The 16,395-nt window shown below is 43.6% G+C and overlaps 1 protein-coding gene across 1 annotated transcript in view; it reads left to right on the plus strand.

The window, feature by feature from the left end:
• The window catches only part of LOC103807600 (microtubule-associated serine/threonine-protein kinase 2-like), a 98,614-nt gene extending 84,098 nt beyond the window's left edge, over positions 1-14,516 (plus strand). Inside the window, 9 exon segments of the mRNA XM_009080337.1 lie at positions 35-144; positions 2,543-2,697; positions 3,741-4,045; positions 6,692-6,907; positions 8,647-8,873; positions 10,360-10,482; positions 11,211-11,347; positions 11,573-11,760; positions 12,448-14,516. Of these exon segments, the coding sequence (XP_009078585.1) occupies positions 35-144; positions 2,543-2,697; positions 3,741-4,045; positions 6,692-6,907; positions 8,647-8,873; positions 10,360-10,482; positions 11,211-11,347; positions 11,573-11,760; positions 12,448-14,516 (3,530 nt within the window).
• Positions 14,517-16,395: the final 1,879 nt, after the last annotated feature.

Consider the following 16,395-nt stretch of genomic DNA (forward strand, 5'->3'; position numbering starts at 1 on the left):
AGCACTGATGCAATGTGCATTGGCTTGTTCACAGCCCGTTCAGAACGGTACCAACACCTGGATTCGGAGGAAGAGGAGGACACTAATGATGATGATCACGTGGAAATTCGTCAGTTTTCCTCATGCTCACCAAGGTTCAGCAAGGTAGGAACATGCTAACTTGTTGAAAGAAAGAAATCCAGAGAGCAACAGAGTTTCATTGCTTTGTATGGAGTGGAATTTAATCATGTGGGTGGTACGTGGGATCGGATGGCATGTGGTATTCACTGAGGAACAAAATGTGTATGTGTTGTTTATTCTGTGGTAGTGTGTGGACTGTTAGAAGATGAGAACCAGAATAATTGAAGAATGACATTTTCTATTTCTTAATGTTTCACCAATGTGCAGGGTACTACAGAGGTCTCTTCTGCACCTGATACAGTTTGGTGTTGTTACTAATGACGTGGATGCAGCATAGGGAGTATCCAAAGCTTCTTTGCTTTGAACAGTGTTGTTCTGAAAGGGTCATCTGGTAGGTGACCAGATAGTATTGGGTTAAAAATGGATTCTGGGATTTGGAATAATGGTCTGAAATCGAAGAGGGTAAGAGCACCGGTGAAGTTTACATCTCTGCTGTTGTCATTGGCTCAAATACAGTCTGAGGAACTAAAGGTGAGGTGACAATTTGAAAGAGAAGGGTCTGGGCATATAGTGCATCGTGAGTTAGATGTGGCAAATTAGGGAAGCAAAAGGCAGTTTCCATACTGGGCTTAGCAGTGGGAAGGTCATAGCTGGGGTATTTTGTCCTGTTCTGGGCAACGTTCTTGACAATAAACATGGACTAGTAAAAGAGAGCCCAGAGGAAAGCCAGAAGAATGACCTGAAATCTGCAAAACATAAAACCTAATGTGTTTCCAAATACATAACTGCTAGAAGGAAAGGAGTACATTGGTCTTCCTGTTCTACCAAGAACTGATAGGAAGTGATGGGCACAAAGGAGGTATAGGGTACATGGTAAGAAAAAGTTTCCAGTACTGAACAATAGTTAAGTGCTGGCACATGTTGCCCTGGGGAATTTGTAGAGTTTCTATCTCTGGTGATTTTTAAGAACAGGTTTGAGATACATCAGTAAGGTGTTAGAAGAGAGTGGGTTCTGCTGTGAGGTGGGGAAATGGGCAGGAAGCCCTGAGGAGGTCCCTCTCGCCCCTGCTGGATTCAGGGCTGTGCAGGTGTCTCATTCTTACTCAGGTGTTCTGAAGTAAAAATTCAGAATGATAGACAAAGTAGCACAAATGCTCTTAGCTTGGTAAAAATAAAGTGTGTTTGGGAGTGGCAGAAGGGAGAAGAAATGCTGATTTGAGGCCAACTGTGCTATGAATTCTATTTCCCTCTTAGTGAGATGGGAGTGAGTAGGAATTGTACTTGGGACCTCTGAAACATAGTTTGGTTTTCTATGACAGTTCCTACAGTTTTCCACTACTGAAGTCAGTTTTTAAGGGCCAGTTTGTTCTTCTTTGTCCTCAACCAGGCTACAGTGGTTTAAATAAGTTACTCTTAATTTTATGGATTTGCTCCTGATTTGCATCACCAAAAGTATGTTTAAAATTGGACCTGAGGATTAGTTGGTGTTTTGAAAAAGTTCTCATGAGTACGTAAGGGTTTCTTTTATCTGCCTTTTCTCACCATGAGTATTATTCATTTGTTAGACTGAAGCTTTTCTTTAGGGTTCAGTGTTTTTGCCACAAAGAGAAAAAGTTCACTTTTAATGAATTTATTTGAAGACCTGGAAAATTATACAGCATTTGTAATGTGGGAGGCATAAAAGGCTCATTATATTTTGAAATTCTTGTCTGACAATTCAGCCATATGATTTATTAATAGTTATCTTGTTGATGCTCTGAATTTTTAATAACATTATTTTCATTAATCTCTTCTTATGTAAATTAGGTCCACAGTCAAGTGTAGTTTTAAAAGGATGGATTTTTTTGCTTAATCATTTAATTATTTAAAGACGGCTGTAAAACCAAGAAAGGCACTTTCATTAAGCTGTCAGCATTATAGTAGATTCCTTGAGGAGGGCAGGACTTTTTTGTTCTGAAATAAGCTTGGGGCAATGCTGATAGACTGATGATAATGAAATGGGGTCATGAGCATGATGCCTATCACTGAAGTGAATTTGTGTAGTAAGATCTCAGGATTCAGATGCCAGCCCTCAGGAGCTGTGGAGCTGTCTTTAGCAATCGCTCCCCTTAGACCTGAGAATTGTTAAAACCAAAACCCAAGTAATTTCAAAAAGTTTTAGTGCTTCTGTCATGTTTTCAGAGCAGGGGTGTTGGGTGCTGTTGTAGAAAAGTGTGTTGAATGTTTCTGAAGCTTGTCATTTTCCTTTCCTCCTGGCACACCTCGAGCATGTCACCTCTGCATGGTCTGATTTGGTTAAAAACATTACCAGGTTCATACTTTCAGGGAGGATTCTGATTTTGAGAAGAGATTACACCCCTTGATCAGAAAAGGCCTTGTAGGTTTGTTTTCTCGGCACAGAAGGATCTTTTGCTATACGCAGGTGTACAGCAGCATGGAACGTCTTTCCATCCACGAAGAGAGGAAGACTCCACCACCAACTAAACGGAGCCTGAGCGAAGAGAAGGATGACCGACTGGACAGCCTCGGCGGCTTGAAGAGCCGAGACCGCAGTTGGGTGATTGGCTCTCCTGAAATGTAAGTTCAGTCTTCTGATTTGTCATAGCATCTAAGAAAGACCAACCTGTACCAAAACTTTCTGTGACCCGTGTTTGGTCAGGATTGCTTCAGTTGTATTTCCAGGAGAAGGAACAGGAGAAGCCTGGAATGAAAAGCTAGAAGGGAATATATTAAAGTGATATGGTCCTTAAATGCATCTAGTTAAGTACTAACATCTAAATTTGTAGTAAAATCTTTTAATGAGTATAAAGGTATTCTGGCCTAAAGTACAGATTTCATTTGTGGAAAGACCAGTTACATCAGAGATGTGCCCACAGCAGGTTTTTTCTTAAATGAATCCAAAGTCTACTGCTGCCAGACTTTTACCATTTGTTACAAAGTAGAGAAACCATTAGGAAAGTCAAACATTTCAAAAATTCAGAATATGCCCCAAAAGATGTACTCTAATACGAGATGTCAGTAAAATATATGAATACCTAGAATTTGGATACTGACCTTGTTTCCAGCCTTACTGTAATAATTGTCAGTCCATTAAAAAGGGGTATCTCATTTTGTTCCACTCCTATAAACCTTTACACTGATGTTTGGCATTAGTAAGAGCATGAAATGTGGTTGCATTCTAGTCTGTATGACTCCATTAAAAGCAAAAACATTTTATAGATTACGCTTATAATTGAGGTGCACGTCATCTTGCATCAGGCCTTCCTGGCTTTGAATTCACAGCAACTGTGAAAGAAAAAACCATCTAATTCCAAAAGGAACATGATGATTTGCCTTTTGTAAATGTGTTTTTTATAATATTTAATGTCACATTCATTGTACTGTACTTTTCTTTGGGTTTCTCCCTTCCTTTCTTAGAAACTTAACAACGAAATATTTGAAATCTAAACTCAGGTAATGCCCCAACCCTTTGCAATTTTCATAAATGATGTAGCTTGGTCTCCTAACTTCACCTTGAATTGGCTTCATATGTGTGAGTTGTGTCTGTGCATTATTTTCACCCTTTCAAGTTCATTATCCCCCTGACTTGACTGAGGGGCTCTGTCTTGGTTCTTCTTCAGACTGCGTAAGCGCTTGTCCATGTCCGAGTCCTCACACACGGAGAGTGACTCCAGCCCACCCCTGACCGTGCGCCGGCGCTGCTCGGGGCTCCTCGATATGCCCCGTTTTGCCATCTCTGCTGAGGATGAGGGAATTGCCCTCAAAAGGCCACAGTCCGAGGGGATGCTCTTATCCACGGTGCAGTCACGGGAGGGGCTGCCGGTGCCTATTCCAGAACAGCCTGTGGAGCATGAGCTGCAGCTGGAAGGTGATGCTGGACCCACCACCCCCTCCACAGCCGTCAGCAGCGCCTCAACGCTGACAGGTACGTGCTTGGTGTCATGGTGTCATGGTCCCCAAGAAGGCCGTGGTAGCTTGCAGAGGTTAACTCTATAAAACTGTGGATCTGGATGTTGGGTGATGTGACTGTCTCCATGCTAGGTGGTTATGTTAGTGTAATTTTGTGGATGCATTTGCCTTTGAAATAACATCAGTGGTTTCATCTCTTCCAAATTACATCTTAGATTTCAGTCCTGTCACTTCAGATTGATTAAGGTCTTGTCATGCTTGAGACCCTTATGATCTGTACCTACTTAGAACCACTGGATGCCTACCTGAAGCAGCATTAATTTAAGCATTAGTCGGAACAGATCACTGCTGAGTTGGAGCTGGAGAACATGGGTGTCAGCCATAACAACAGATCCCTGCTTCCTATGGTTTTATTTATCCCAAGAGTTTGAAGTAGAGACTTGAAATGTGAGGCTTGTGTCAGGGACGTGCTGCTTGCTGTTACAGCCAAATATGCCGAAATGTAGCCAGTTGCAGGCTTAGAAAAGTGCAGCCTAAGGTTGGTAGAGGGGATCTAGAAGTCAGTGTTTGACTTCTCAGCACCTTTTGACTGTCCCAGGACTGTTCTGCAGCCTGAGCTGAACCTTCCCTGCGATGGTGCCCTGGACTGCTGCAGTGCAGGGCTGGACTCTTGGTGCTGGAGTGTCCCCAACTCCTGCCCCTTTCAGGTCATTGGGAAGGAAGGGAGTGAAGCTGCCTGTTCCTGAGACCAGAAGAGGCCAGAGCTGGAAACTGCTGGGAAGTAGTAAGAAAGAAGAACAGGGAAATTTGGGCCAATGGAAGAGAGCAGGGAAGTTGAATTGAAGGTTGGCAAGATAATATTTGAGAAAGAAGGCATATTTAGGGAAAGGACTAGATCGTAGTGTTGAATAACAGGGACTAACTGGGTAAGAAAATAAGGAACAAGTTGCTGGGAGAAACTGGATGCAAGCAGGCAAAGCAATTGTGGATGCATTGAGGATGAAGAGGAAAGGGATACTGAGCAAGGAGTCAGAGTGGCAGCAATAATGGACAGGGTGGAGGGCACTGGGCAGATGTGATGGTAGGTTGATAGCAGAAGGTGGAAATGCCTTAGAGGAAATTTGCCTGCAGACTCGAATAAAGCCAAGGGTCCCCACATCGCATTATTACTCTTCTGCAATCCAGTCTGTGAAATTCCTTCAAAACTGCCCCATTCCCCTCTATGGCCCATCCTCCCAGAAGAGGCCTGGTGCTGCCATCATGTACTCCAGAGCCAATGGGAAAAGGTGCAAGAGTGAAAGATGTAAGCTACCTCATCTTTGGGTGATACAGGTGCCATAGTGGAACCTTAGTTTCTTAATTTCATACTGAGAGCCTTAAAAATGGCAAGAACAATTTCATTGCAAATTTGAGAATCTACATGTTGAAAGAGGAAAAGATGAAGCTCTCCTGGGCAGCCTGCTCCCCTGAGCTTAATACACTAGAGCAGTCATTAATCTAGTGCATGGGATTGAGGGTTACCATTGCTTCAGTGTCCCCAGGTCAGAGGCAGGGGACTGCATGAAAGGAGTTTAACTCCTGTCGCTGTCTTGGTGTGCTCCTCTAACGTACATGGCACCTTTTCACATGCAGCCTCCGGTTCCAGGTTCCTCTTTGTCTGGGAGCCTGATTTGAAACTCTGTGGCTGATCAATGTTGAACAGGCATCTGGTACTGAGGTCTGTGGGAATGGTGCTTTGAATTTTTATTTTCATGGTACTTCCTGCTTCACTTAGTATGCAGAGCAGTGGTGCCCACTTAAATAACAATGATCAATGTTTTGTTCTGTCCTCATTGTTCAAAATGTGGCCCTTAGGCTTTATTTATTGCACGCTGCTTAAAATTTGCTTTTGAAGACAGAATGATTAATTTCCCTTGTGGACTTGCTGTGATGCTCACCACTTTCATTTCTAAGCACCTTGTAAATTCTAATTACTGTATTTTCACAGTGCCCCTTTAAGGTATCACATGGGGAACTGAGGCACTGGGCTTGAGTACAGGACCCCCAGCCCACAGCATCTGCTGTCATTGCATGCCCAGTCTGATCTCTGAGATTACTTTGCATTTTATATATAATTATAGCAGATTAAGTAACTTAAGACTAAACTGCAATGGTGCACAGAAGGGGGCAAATTAAGGTTGTCTTTGCTATCCACATTTTACTTTCCCTGACTTTAGTACCTTAGTATTCTTTTAAAGTGGATTTTTTTTCATGTACAACTCCAGTAGAGAGTTGCTCTTCTGTTTCAGGCAGTTTTAACTTAAAGATGGACAGTTCTTGCTGGTTGTAAAAATGGAGCACTTTCCATAAACCTGTTTTCATCTGTGAACGATCCCATTGAAATGGCATGGAGAACTGCACCACAGCTTTAGGATTCATGGAGCTGCCGCTGAGCGATGTGATTTCATTAGAGAGCTTTTCCACAGAATAGAAGCTGCTAATTTTCCATATTCAGAATAACACCATTTCTGTAAATAAAAATTCAAGCCCTGGGGTTTCTTCTTAGGAAAATTTACTCTTGGACTTCATGTAAACATGACTTTGATTTAATGTATTTTGCCTGTAGGGGAATAGACTGTTAGGAATTCCCTGTGGTTCTAATCTGTTTTAATTTAAACTGTAGCTGGGAGCACTGCAGATTTCTCTGATCCACGAGCTCGCAGTAATAGCAATGAAGGCCCAGACTTTACCACTCCAAAAGCCATCAGCGATTTGGCAGTGCGGCGGGCACGACACAGGTTGCTCTCTGGGGAATCAGGGGAGAAACGTACCTCGAGACCTGTCAATAAAGTGATTAAATCAGCATCCGCTACTGCCTTGTCTCTCCTGATTCCCTCAGGTAAGAAATGCCTTGGGTGAGGCATTGTCAGAATCTGCAAGCACTAAACAAAAGGTCTGCAGACAGATCCTCCCCCTTCGCTCTCCTGGAATAATGCCTTGGCTGGCAGGAGGGGAGAGATCTAACTTTTACAATCAGTTTAATATTTACTGCTCACAGGATGATGAACACTGCTGTGCCAGAGACAGGAGAGTTGTGTGTGGTCTGACTGCAGCTTCTGCAAATGGCAGCTGGGCCCTGTTCTTTCCCTGGTTTTGTTTAAATTGGCTCCTAGCTGGTCTCTAGACAATGGTGCAGCAAGGAGGTAGAGAGACATGGAATGATTTTAACCCTCAAGGTACTATTTTGGGGGGTCACATGCTAAATACGGTGATGTTTGGGAATGAATTGTGTCTGGTGCACTTAGGCACCAGAAAGTTTCAGAAACTCCAGGTAACTTGGTTGAGATTGAGTGTTCAAGAATTGAATACTCTAAGTAACTCACTAAGTAAGTCAATGCTGAACAGCTTACCTTGTTGGCTTGGCTCTGTCTACAAGCAGAGCCAGACCTTGACAATTCCCAATGCCAGGTGGTAATTCCTAGTGAACAGCCCAACCATGCTGAGCTGTGACAGACTGGATCAGCAGGAGGAGGCTCTTCCCACAGGGACTTTGTCCCTCTTTCCAGAGGATAAGACTGTGCTGTATTTCGAGGGCTGTACCTGTTCCTGCCTAGATGGGAGCAGGGAATGCAGCTGGGGCATGAGTGCCAACCCAGCAGAACCTAGTGGCAGAGTGGTGCCTGCCCACCCCTCTCGGCCAGGGAGCTGGAGGCAGGTATGCACCTGCTTTTGGCACCCTCATGATGATGCATATCACATTTCTTCTGGTTTGGGCATTGGTTGCTTTTCTCCCTCACAAAAATCTAAAATGTGTATTTAATCACCCAGCAAAGGTTCCTCCAGAGCTGCTCTCTTCTGCCAGGTAAATATGTGCTGGGTGATTCAGCAGGTGTTTCTTAATGGATTAGAGATTACCTTCTACAGCTGCATTTAATATTCCTGCTCTTTGGGTTTATTTTACTGATGTTGACTAGCTTCACTTTAAAATGAGAGTTCTGTATTTGCTTTGTATTTTAAGAAGTGGATGTTGTTCCACAAGCAAGCACAGTCAGATAGTTTATCTGATAGCCCAGCCCATGGCTGTTCGTTTGGGGAACTCACTCTCAAAGACACTCATAATGTTGTTTTTCACTAGCAAAGTCCCTGCAGCAGCTGATTTTTTAGGGTTAAATACTTTTGCTCCTGTGAATTTAAAACACTACCAAAACTGCCTAGACGTAGTTATCTGATTGCCTACTGATTTTTTTGTGTTAATACTAACTGATTTTGATTTATCTCAGCACCAATGTGTAACTTGCACTAAGATCTAGACACCTGATCTTTTGGAGGAGGATAATATATCATAACCTGGAAATGGGGTGTTCCAGGATTGTGCCTAGACCCAACTACAATCCTGTATGAGCACTGCTGCTGTATTAAATACACAGCTCCAAATGTGCCTTATTGAAAATTCTGCTGATTTTTGTATTATGAAGCATGAATTAGGTGAAGCTGCAGACAAACTCAGCTCTGGTGAAGACCACCAGCTTTTTAAGAGCATTGGGAGAGATGGTTTCGTAGCTGTTCTCTAACAAGAATTTTCTCTCTTTTGGAGACCTGGTTTCCTAATTTTTGCCCACCTTTGTGTCATCACTGTAGATCACCACACGTGTTCTCCATTGGCCAGTCCAATGTCACCTCATTCTCTATCCTCCAACCCATCTTCGAGGGACTCTTCACCCAGCCGCGACTTTTCTCCTGCTATTGCAAACCTGAAACCACCAATCATCATCCATCGGGCTGGAAAGAAATACGGTTTCACTCTCCGCGCCATTCGCGTCTATATGGGTGACAGTGATATCTACACTGTGCATCACATGGTTTGGGTATGTCTCTGCTTTTCTAAAGAGTACCCTTGGGGCCACGAATGCATCTAGCCAGGGCTGTGGGGTTTAGCCTTATCAATGTATTTTGCCACCTTGTTTTCTCTCTCTCTTTATTCAGACCCAAAGCTATCTATAAGTTATTATAAGTAAAGGAAAAAAGAAGAGCACTTCGGGTTTTCCTGCAGGAGTTTTCAAGCCCATCACAGAACCACAGCAACCTTTCTTTCCTTCTTGTTTTCCCTGGTTACATGAATTCACCTTCTTCCACCTGCAGTACATACTTTAAAGCATGTTTCTGTGTACATTCCCTCTATCTCTTTATTGGGGTCGTTGTATTAGGGCCCATTGTAGCTAATTTATTCAGACTTGTGTTAGTGATTATAACCTGCTTCTGATCAGCTCAGTCTGCTGGGGTTTTCCAAGCAGTCGCTTGGAATTGATTACAAGCCTTAAAGCATCACTGCTGCTGTGCTGATTGCCATGGGATTTAGCTCTTGGCTTAGTTGTGAGCTGTGCTAAAAGGTTTGGTTTCCATGTCTGTATCATTTCCTTCCCATTACTTCTGGTACTTGATCTCTGTGTTCCTTTTTTGTTAACATGGATGACTTCTAGGAATGATCCGTTCCCCAAAGCAGTGGTGTAGTTAGGGAGAACACAGTCAGGGTAAAGGTGGTTCATTTTTTTCCTTGTATTTCTGTGTTCCTCAGACAATTTGGACTTCATACGCTTTGGTCACTATTTAACGCTCATTCTTACCTAGAGAAATAATCTGAAGCTAATGTTTTTCCCCTTCCCCTTTTCCTGCTTTCCTTGAAAAATGCTTAGTTTATTGAGATACTCATTTGGAGTCTTTTCTGGCAAAAGGGAGAGTTGCTGCATTCTCTAAAGCATCTGTCTCCTCACTGTGAAGGAGGCTTACCTTACTGACCAGGGCAGGGAAAGCAATGTGGTCAGGGAGGAGAAGATCTGGTGTTGGTTAATAAGGGATGGAAAGTGGAAAGAGAAACTCTGTTTGGTATGAGATGTAATATAGGCACCCTAAACACTTGGCACAAAGTCTTCCTTGAAAGTCTCTTGGCCACCCTGGGTTCCAGCATGTGCATGGAAGATTGCTGGATTTGGGATGGCAAAGAAATTGAAGAGGGTGAAATGTTTGGAAATCAAGAGTGTCTAGTTAACATTCCCAAGTGCTGAAAATTTTTGGAAGTGTATTAAACCTTTTACTTTGGAAAGAGCTGGTCTCTTAATCAGCTTAACCATTCTGGCCATCTTGGATCGGGGTAAGAGTGGCAGGATGCTGGGGGAGGAGTGAAAGAGCTCGGAGTTTTGTGCTTGGCTCTGCCAGTCAGTGATTTCTTTCACCCCTTGAAGCAGCTGACTCTGGCTCCAGCAGGAGGTGAGATGGATGGATAGGCTTTGAGTCTGATCTGGCCAGTGATCTTGCACATTCCCCTTCTCAAATCAGTCGTCCCCTTCTCTTTGCCAGCACGTGGAGGAAGGTGGCCCAGCGAACGAGGCAGGTCTGCGGGAAGGGGATCTGATCACCCATGTCAACGGGGAGCCTGTCCATGGGCTGGTGCACACGGAAGTGGTGGAGCTGATTCTGAAGGTAGGGACTGTTACAGTTTGGAAAACGTGAGCCAGCTTGTTTAAGACACTGTAGGTACATAATTGGCATTGTCTGAAATGCAAATATGTGCACAGCACCTGCTGGTATTTAAAAGCAGCTTTGTAATGGTTGGTCTTAAAATTATCCAGTTAAATGACTTGTGTTTGATACCTCCTCTGAGCAGAATTCATTTATGGGGAAAAAAACCAACAAAGTTTTGGACCATTCCAAGAGACAGAAGTCTTTGGGATTGCAAATAGAGGAGCATTCAGGGTTATTATTTTTTTTAAGATAAGTGAGACAAGCCATGCTCTGTCTTGCAGATTCATCATGATAGATGCCTGATATGCTCACATCTGCCATCAGTCAGAGCACTGGGAATAGGATTGGTGACAGATTATCACTTTGTTCAAGTTTCCAAGTATTACAAGTATTAAATTGAGTCAGTTGGGATCTCAATGGGAGAGGTCAGATGCTGTGTTCTGTCTGCTCTGGGAAGCTTTACCTACCAGCTGGGGTCTGAGCTAATCATTTGTGAAAGCCTGACTAACGAGGGCTCTCTCTCGGCAATTCCTTAATAAATGATGGGTGGAAATGCAGAGGGGGAAAAATGGAGTTTGACAAAGGATTACAAAATGGCAGGCAGCAATAAACCAGCAGCCTACCTGCTTAGCCTGCAGATCTGCTTCAAATAGCCATGTTGTAAGCAATGTCTTTGTGTCTGACAGAGTGGAAATAAAGTGTCCATCTCAACCACACCATTTGAGAACACGTCCATCAAAGTTGGTCCAGCTCGAAAAGCCAGCTACAAATCCAAGATGGCTCGTAGGAACAAGAAGAGCAAAACAAAGGATGGTCAGGAAAGGTGTGTTTTGATGTTTCTCTGTCAAAATTAAATGGTAACCAAGATAATGTAAGGGGCATCTTGTCAAATCAATTTGCAGACAATGCTTATCAGCAGGTGCATCTTTTAGTTCTTCTTTTTGTTCTCCTTTTCTCTTTAGCTGTGACATAAAATTGACTGAACTCTGCTAATAAAGGTAAACAAATCATTTGGGCTTGTAAACAGCTTTTGAATGCTCTTCCACAGTAAGAAGAAGAGTTCTCTGTTGAGGAAGATCACTAAACAAGCATCACTACTTCACACCAGCCGCAGTTTATCGTCGCTAAACAGGTCTCTGTCATCTGGAGAAAGTGTTCCTGGCTCTCCAACTCACAACCTGTCTCCTCGGTCACCAACCCAGAGTTACAGATCCACTCCCGAGTCTGTACACTCAGGTATGAAAAGCAACAAAAGAAAGCCAAAAAATCCACACAAACAGAAGAAAACTTGGAGAAGATGTTTGCTTATTGATTCATTTTTGAAATAAAATACCCAGCAGCAGGTAGTAGGTCTCTTTGTGAAGTAAATGACAGCTGTGATGTCGATTACCTTCAGGATGGATTCTCATTCATTCTCTTCATTGATTCATTTGAAAATGAAAATCCATACATCCTTTTAAGAATGCATTTGCTGTCCTACAGCATCCTTTCACTTTGATGCAGATCTGTATTGTAAGTTGCAATCTTTTTGTAGCAGTTTGACACATTTTCTATATTAGTTCAGAGAAAAGAAATCAAAACAGTCTGGCAAAGTCATATTTGAAAATTGAATCAGCTGCTGGAATAAAGAGATTTGCATCTGGAGAATAGCAATGAACCACGTGGTTTGTCTGCTCGAAGTTTTTTTTTCAGAAGAAGTGTTCTGATGGCTGAGCATTTCTTACTTTGCTCTGGTGTTGGGTGCCAAAGATGTGACTTTCCATCAGGAGCCTGGCAGTATTACCTTGCAGTAATTACTGCTGTGCTTTGGAGTAACATGGCATTGTGTGTTGCCTTTGCATAGCTTATTTTCAATAACTTGTTGTAATAGCCAAATACATATTAATATTTTTTTTCCTTTGTTCTTTTCTTTTTTCTTTTAAGTTGGTGGCAATTCTTCCCAGAGCAGCTCTCCCAGTTCCAGTGTTCCCAATTCTCCAGCCAGTTCCGGACACATCCGACCCAGCTCTCTGCACGGACTAGCACCAAAGCTCCAAAGGCAGTACAGATCTCCGAGGCGTAAATCTGCAGGAAACATCCCTCTGTCACCACTGGCTCACACTCCATCACCAACCCCACAGTCCACATCACCACAGCGCTCCCCATCTCCTTTACCAGGACACTCAATTGGCAGCTCCAGTATTATTCAGTCTTTCCCAGTAAAATTACACTCCTCTCCACCTCTGGTGAGGCAGATTTCTCGCCCCAAAAGCGCTGAGCCCCCTCGGTCTCCGTTGCTGAAGAGAGTGCAGTCGGCAGAGAAACTGGCTGCCTCGCTGTCCTCCTCCGAGAAGAAGTTGGGCTCCTCACGTAAGCACAGCCTGGATATCTCCCACTCCGAGTTTAAGAAGGAGATGCTGCAGAGGGATCCCAGTCTCCAGAGCTTGCAGGAATCTGCCAATGAAACGACAGGTGGCAAACTCGGGCTAGCAGAGAAGGGGATGCTGCAGAAGCCAGGCTCACGGAAACTGGGTGCCATCCGACAGGACAGGGTGGAGAGGAGAGAGTCTCTGCAAAAGCAAGAGGCTATCCGAGAAGTAGATTCTTCTGAAGATGAAACGGATGATGGTTCAGAAGACAGTCAGGATGGGAGAAGGCTGGACAAGCCACATGGTAGTGGAGACCAAGGCTCAGATTCCTTTAATGAGGATAACAAGTTTTCATCTAAGTTGGAAAGCAAGGATAGTATGGAAGATGATGCCTTTCTACCTGAAGATCCAAAAGGTACAGAAGATTTGCAGAAGGGAAGTACTCAACAACCCAAGCCTGTTTCAGAGCCACTGCAAATCAGTGTGCACCCTTCCCCATCAGAGCTCCTCTCAAGAACTTCTCCAGAAAAATTAGCTACTCTAGAAAAGCCATTCCTAAAATCAGAAACAACTGCAAAGGAACACAAATTTACAGAAAATAAAACTTTTGAGGGTTTTGGTGCAAAAGACAGGTCTTCTGAAGCAATCAAAGACCTAGGGGGAACTACAGGTACTCAAAAACCAATAGATCGCACAGAGCCTATACAGTGCCCGTCTATCAAACTCCTGGAACTTGAAGAAGGTGATTCTGGGACTCCCTGTGGTAAACTTGACCTGAAAGATCCTCTGCTAACAGAAAGCAGTCAGAAAAAACAGGATTCCAAACCTCAGCCGGCACTTTCCTCATGGTGCACGGCAATCACGAGCGCTCCTGTGTCGGTGAGCCCCCCAGACTGTGGTGAGAAGGGTCACAAGGAGACACTTCAGCCTGTGGAACAGCACAGCACCTCATTTCTGTCTCCTGGAAACGCCACGGAAATGTCCCAAAGAAGTCCTAGTACTGAAAAGCAACAACCCAGCTCATCCCAGGCAGAGAATGCTTTAACCTCCAGCAAAACGAGCCCAGTGGGACCTGTATCCTCCACACCCCCCGTCCCTGGTGCCATGGAACACGCGCTCTCCGTGGCTCAGCTAGTGCCCCTGGCTCAGAGCGTGTTAGGCCCTTTGAAGCTCAGCATGTCTGGTTCTGGAGAGGTAGAAAAGAGAAAGGATTTGAGTGCCTCCTGTAAAGAAGAGAGAGATTCGAAACCAAAAAGGCAGGAAATTTCACAAGTAGGAGATTGTCAAGAGAAACCCAAATCATCTAGCACAGCTGGTCTGCCCACGAGGAGCAGGTCCTGCACAGAGTCCTTACACTCAGCAAAGCCCTGGGAGGCAACGTGTCCTGTGGTGGCCAAAAAGGAGGCGACTTTTTGCAGTGCTAAAGCACCTGAAGTGTTGGCAGGTAGCTGCAAAATCACTCCATCGAAAGAGCTGTCTCATGCTCTTGGACAAGCAGCTCTGAGAGCTTCTCCTCTGCCAGATGGCAGCACGAGGCCCTGTAAAGAAGGGGCTCTGGCACAAGCAAAGAGCAAAGAGGTTGGAAATCAGTTGAAAATACAAGACTTTCCCCTGTCACACGATGATGCTGTAAAGAAAACATAGCAGCATCCCTAGTACCCATGGACTGGAGCATTCTACATTCGGAATAGAGACTGCATGTTTGAATTTTGTAATATACACTAATATAAAATAGAACTTGTGTACATCTATTTTTGGGAGGGTTTTTTTCATACTGTTTTTTGTGTTTTTTCATCCTTGGTATTCTATTTTTGTACACAGTAATGCTTGCTGTTTGAGGTCTCTTTAGAACAGGGTATCTTTAAAGCAGGGCTTAAGAAACAATTTTTTTATTTTCTTTTTTTTCTCCTGCCAGACCTTTCATTTTGCCTGAGTTTAGGGCCTAATCCTGCACTCGTTTGAGATCCCAAAAATTCTGAGTATGAAAAAGGCAGCTTGTTTTTAAATTTCTGCTTTGCAGCCTTCTCTTTGAAATTCCAGTGAAATTCACAAATGTCAAGGTTTTGCTTTGATTTTACAATCTGATGTCCTCTGACAAGAATAAGAAACTACTCTCTTGTCTGCAAGTTATCCTGTAACTACAGACCCTCTTCAGTGCAAGTATGACCTCTTTGTCACCGTGTGTGTTCACAGTCCTGTGTCCTGGAGGAGATGGAGACAAGGGACTTGGCAGGAGGGGCTGGACACAGAGAGATCTGTCTTGTCTTTAAAACAAGTATGGAATTCTCAGAGAAATCTCTGTAAGCTGGCTTCTTGGGGGATTGTTTTTACCTATCCTTTATGGGACACATGGCAACTTTTCCTTCTGTTTTTAAAATTTCTCTGGCTTCAATTCATACCTTTCCCTGCCTCAGAGTAAGTGACCCCAGGAAGGGGTGTCTGGAGGTTGGTTTTAAAGTGGAGGAATGTGTAGTCGTGTGTTCTCCAGTAGGTCTTGGGCAAAGTTATTGCAGTGATAAATGACCTTTGGAGACCTTTCCTTCTCTTGGTGAGTCTACATAGGTAGGGATTTTAAGGTGTTCCTTAACATTTCTGAATTGGGGCTTGGGAAACTTGCCGAGTTTTCTGAATCTGCCTGTTCTAAAACCTACGAGAGTTCGGACTCCTCGAGTTCTGTGGACAAGCTGCAAGCAAACTTCACAACACGTGATATTTTTCAGATTTCGGCTTTGGTAGCTAGATCATCTTCACTGCTGAGGTCACTTCCCCTTGCAAACTTACTCTTTGCTCTTAGGTTTAGACATGCTTCGCTTTCAGTGTGACCAGCTCTGGGTAACAGTGCTCCTTGCTGAGGATTAGATCAGTAATAACGCACCGATAAATGTGTTGAGTGGTGATGCCTATAGCCCTGTAAGCCATTTCTTCATCCAGTTAAAGGTTCCTCTCAATGAACACTCCCATCATTTGTCCCAGATTGTGCTCAGCTTGTATTCTAGTCTTGTCTGAGTGTATCTCCCTGCGGATCACCCGTGAGGGCTAAGTATCCTGCTCACTGGCTTACTCTGTTAGCAGCAGAATGACTGTGCAACAGTATCCCAAGCTAAAACCTGCCTCTGTTGGTCCGAGTTCCCTGCACCACCAGTTCCCTCACTCTCTTGGCTTTTTCTGAACTTGAAGTTTTGATTCGCTTCCCCTAAAAGCAAATATGTTTTTATATAGGAATATATTTTCTCCATCTCTTTCAACTTGGTTTCAGCTCAATCCACAACTCACAAAAATCTCTGGAATCTCACCCTGCTTCTTTCTGTATAGCCATTGCTTCCCCTGTTACATACTTGATTTTGGCTGCTTGGATTTCATTTCTGGACCAAGTTTTGGTTTGGTTTGAGTTTTTTTGGGTTTTTTTTAACATGTTTAAGTGAGTGTTTACTCTGTGTCTCTGTGTGAACATGTATGGTGTTGCTAATACACTAACCAAAGCCTCAGTGCTCCCAGGTAACACGTTAACAGACGTTGTGATGGT

The sequence above is a fragment of the Acanthisitta chloris genome, unplaced genomic scaffold, assembly GCF_000695815.1.
Source record: "Acanthisitta chloris isolate BGI_N310 unplaced genomic scaffold, ASM69581v1 scaffold21258, whole genome shotgun sequence".
NCBI classification, from domain to species: Eukaryota; Metazoa; Chordata; class Aves; order Passeriformes; family Acanthisittidae; genus Acanthisitta; species Acanthisitta chloris.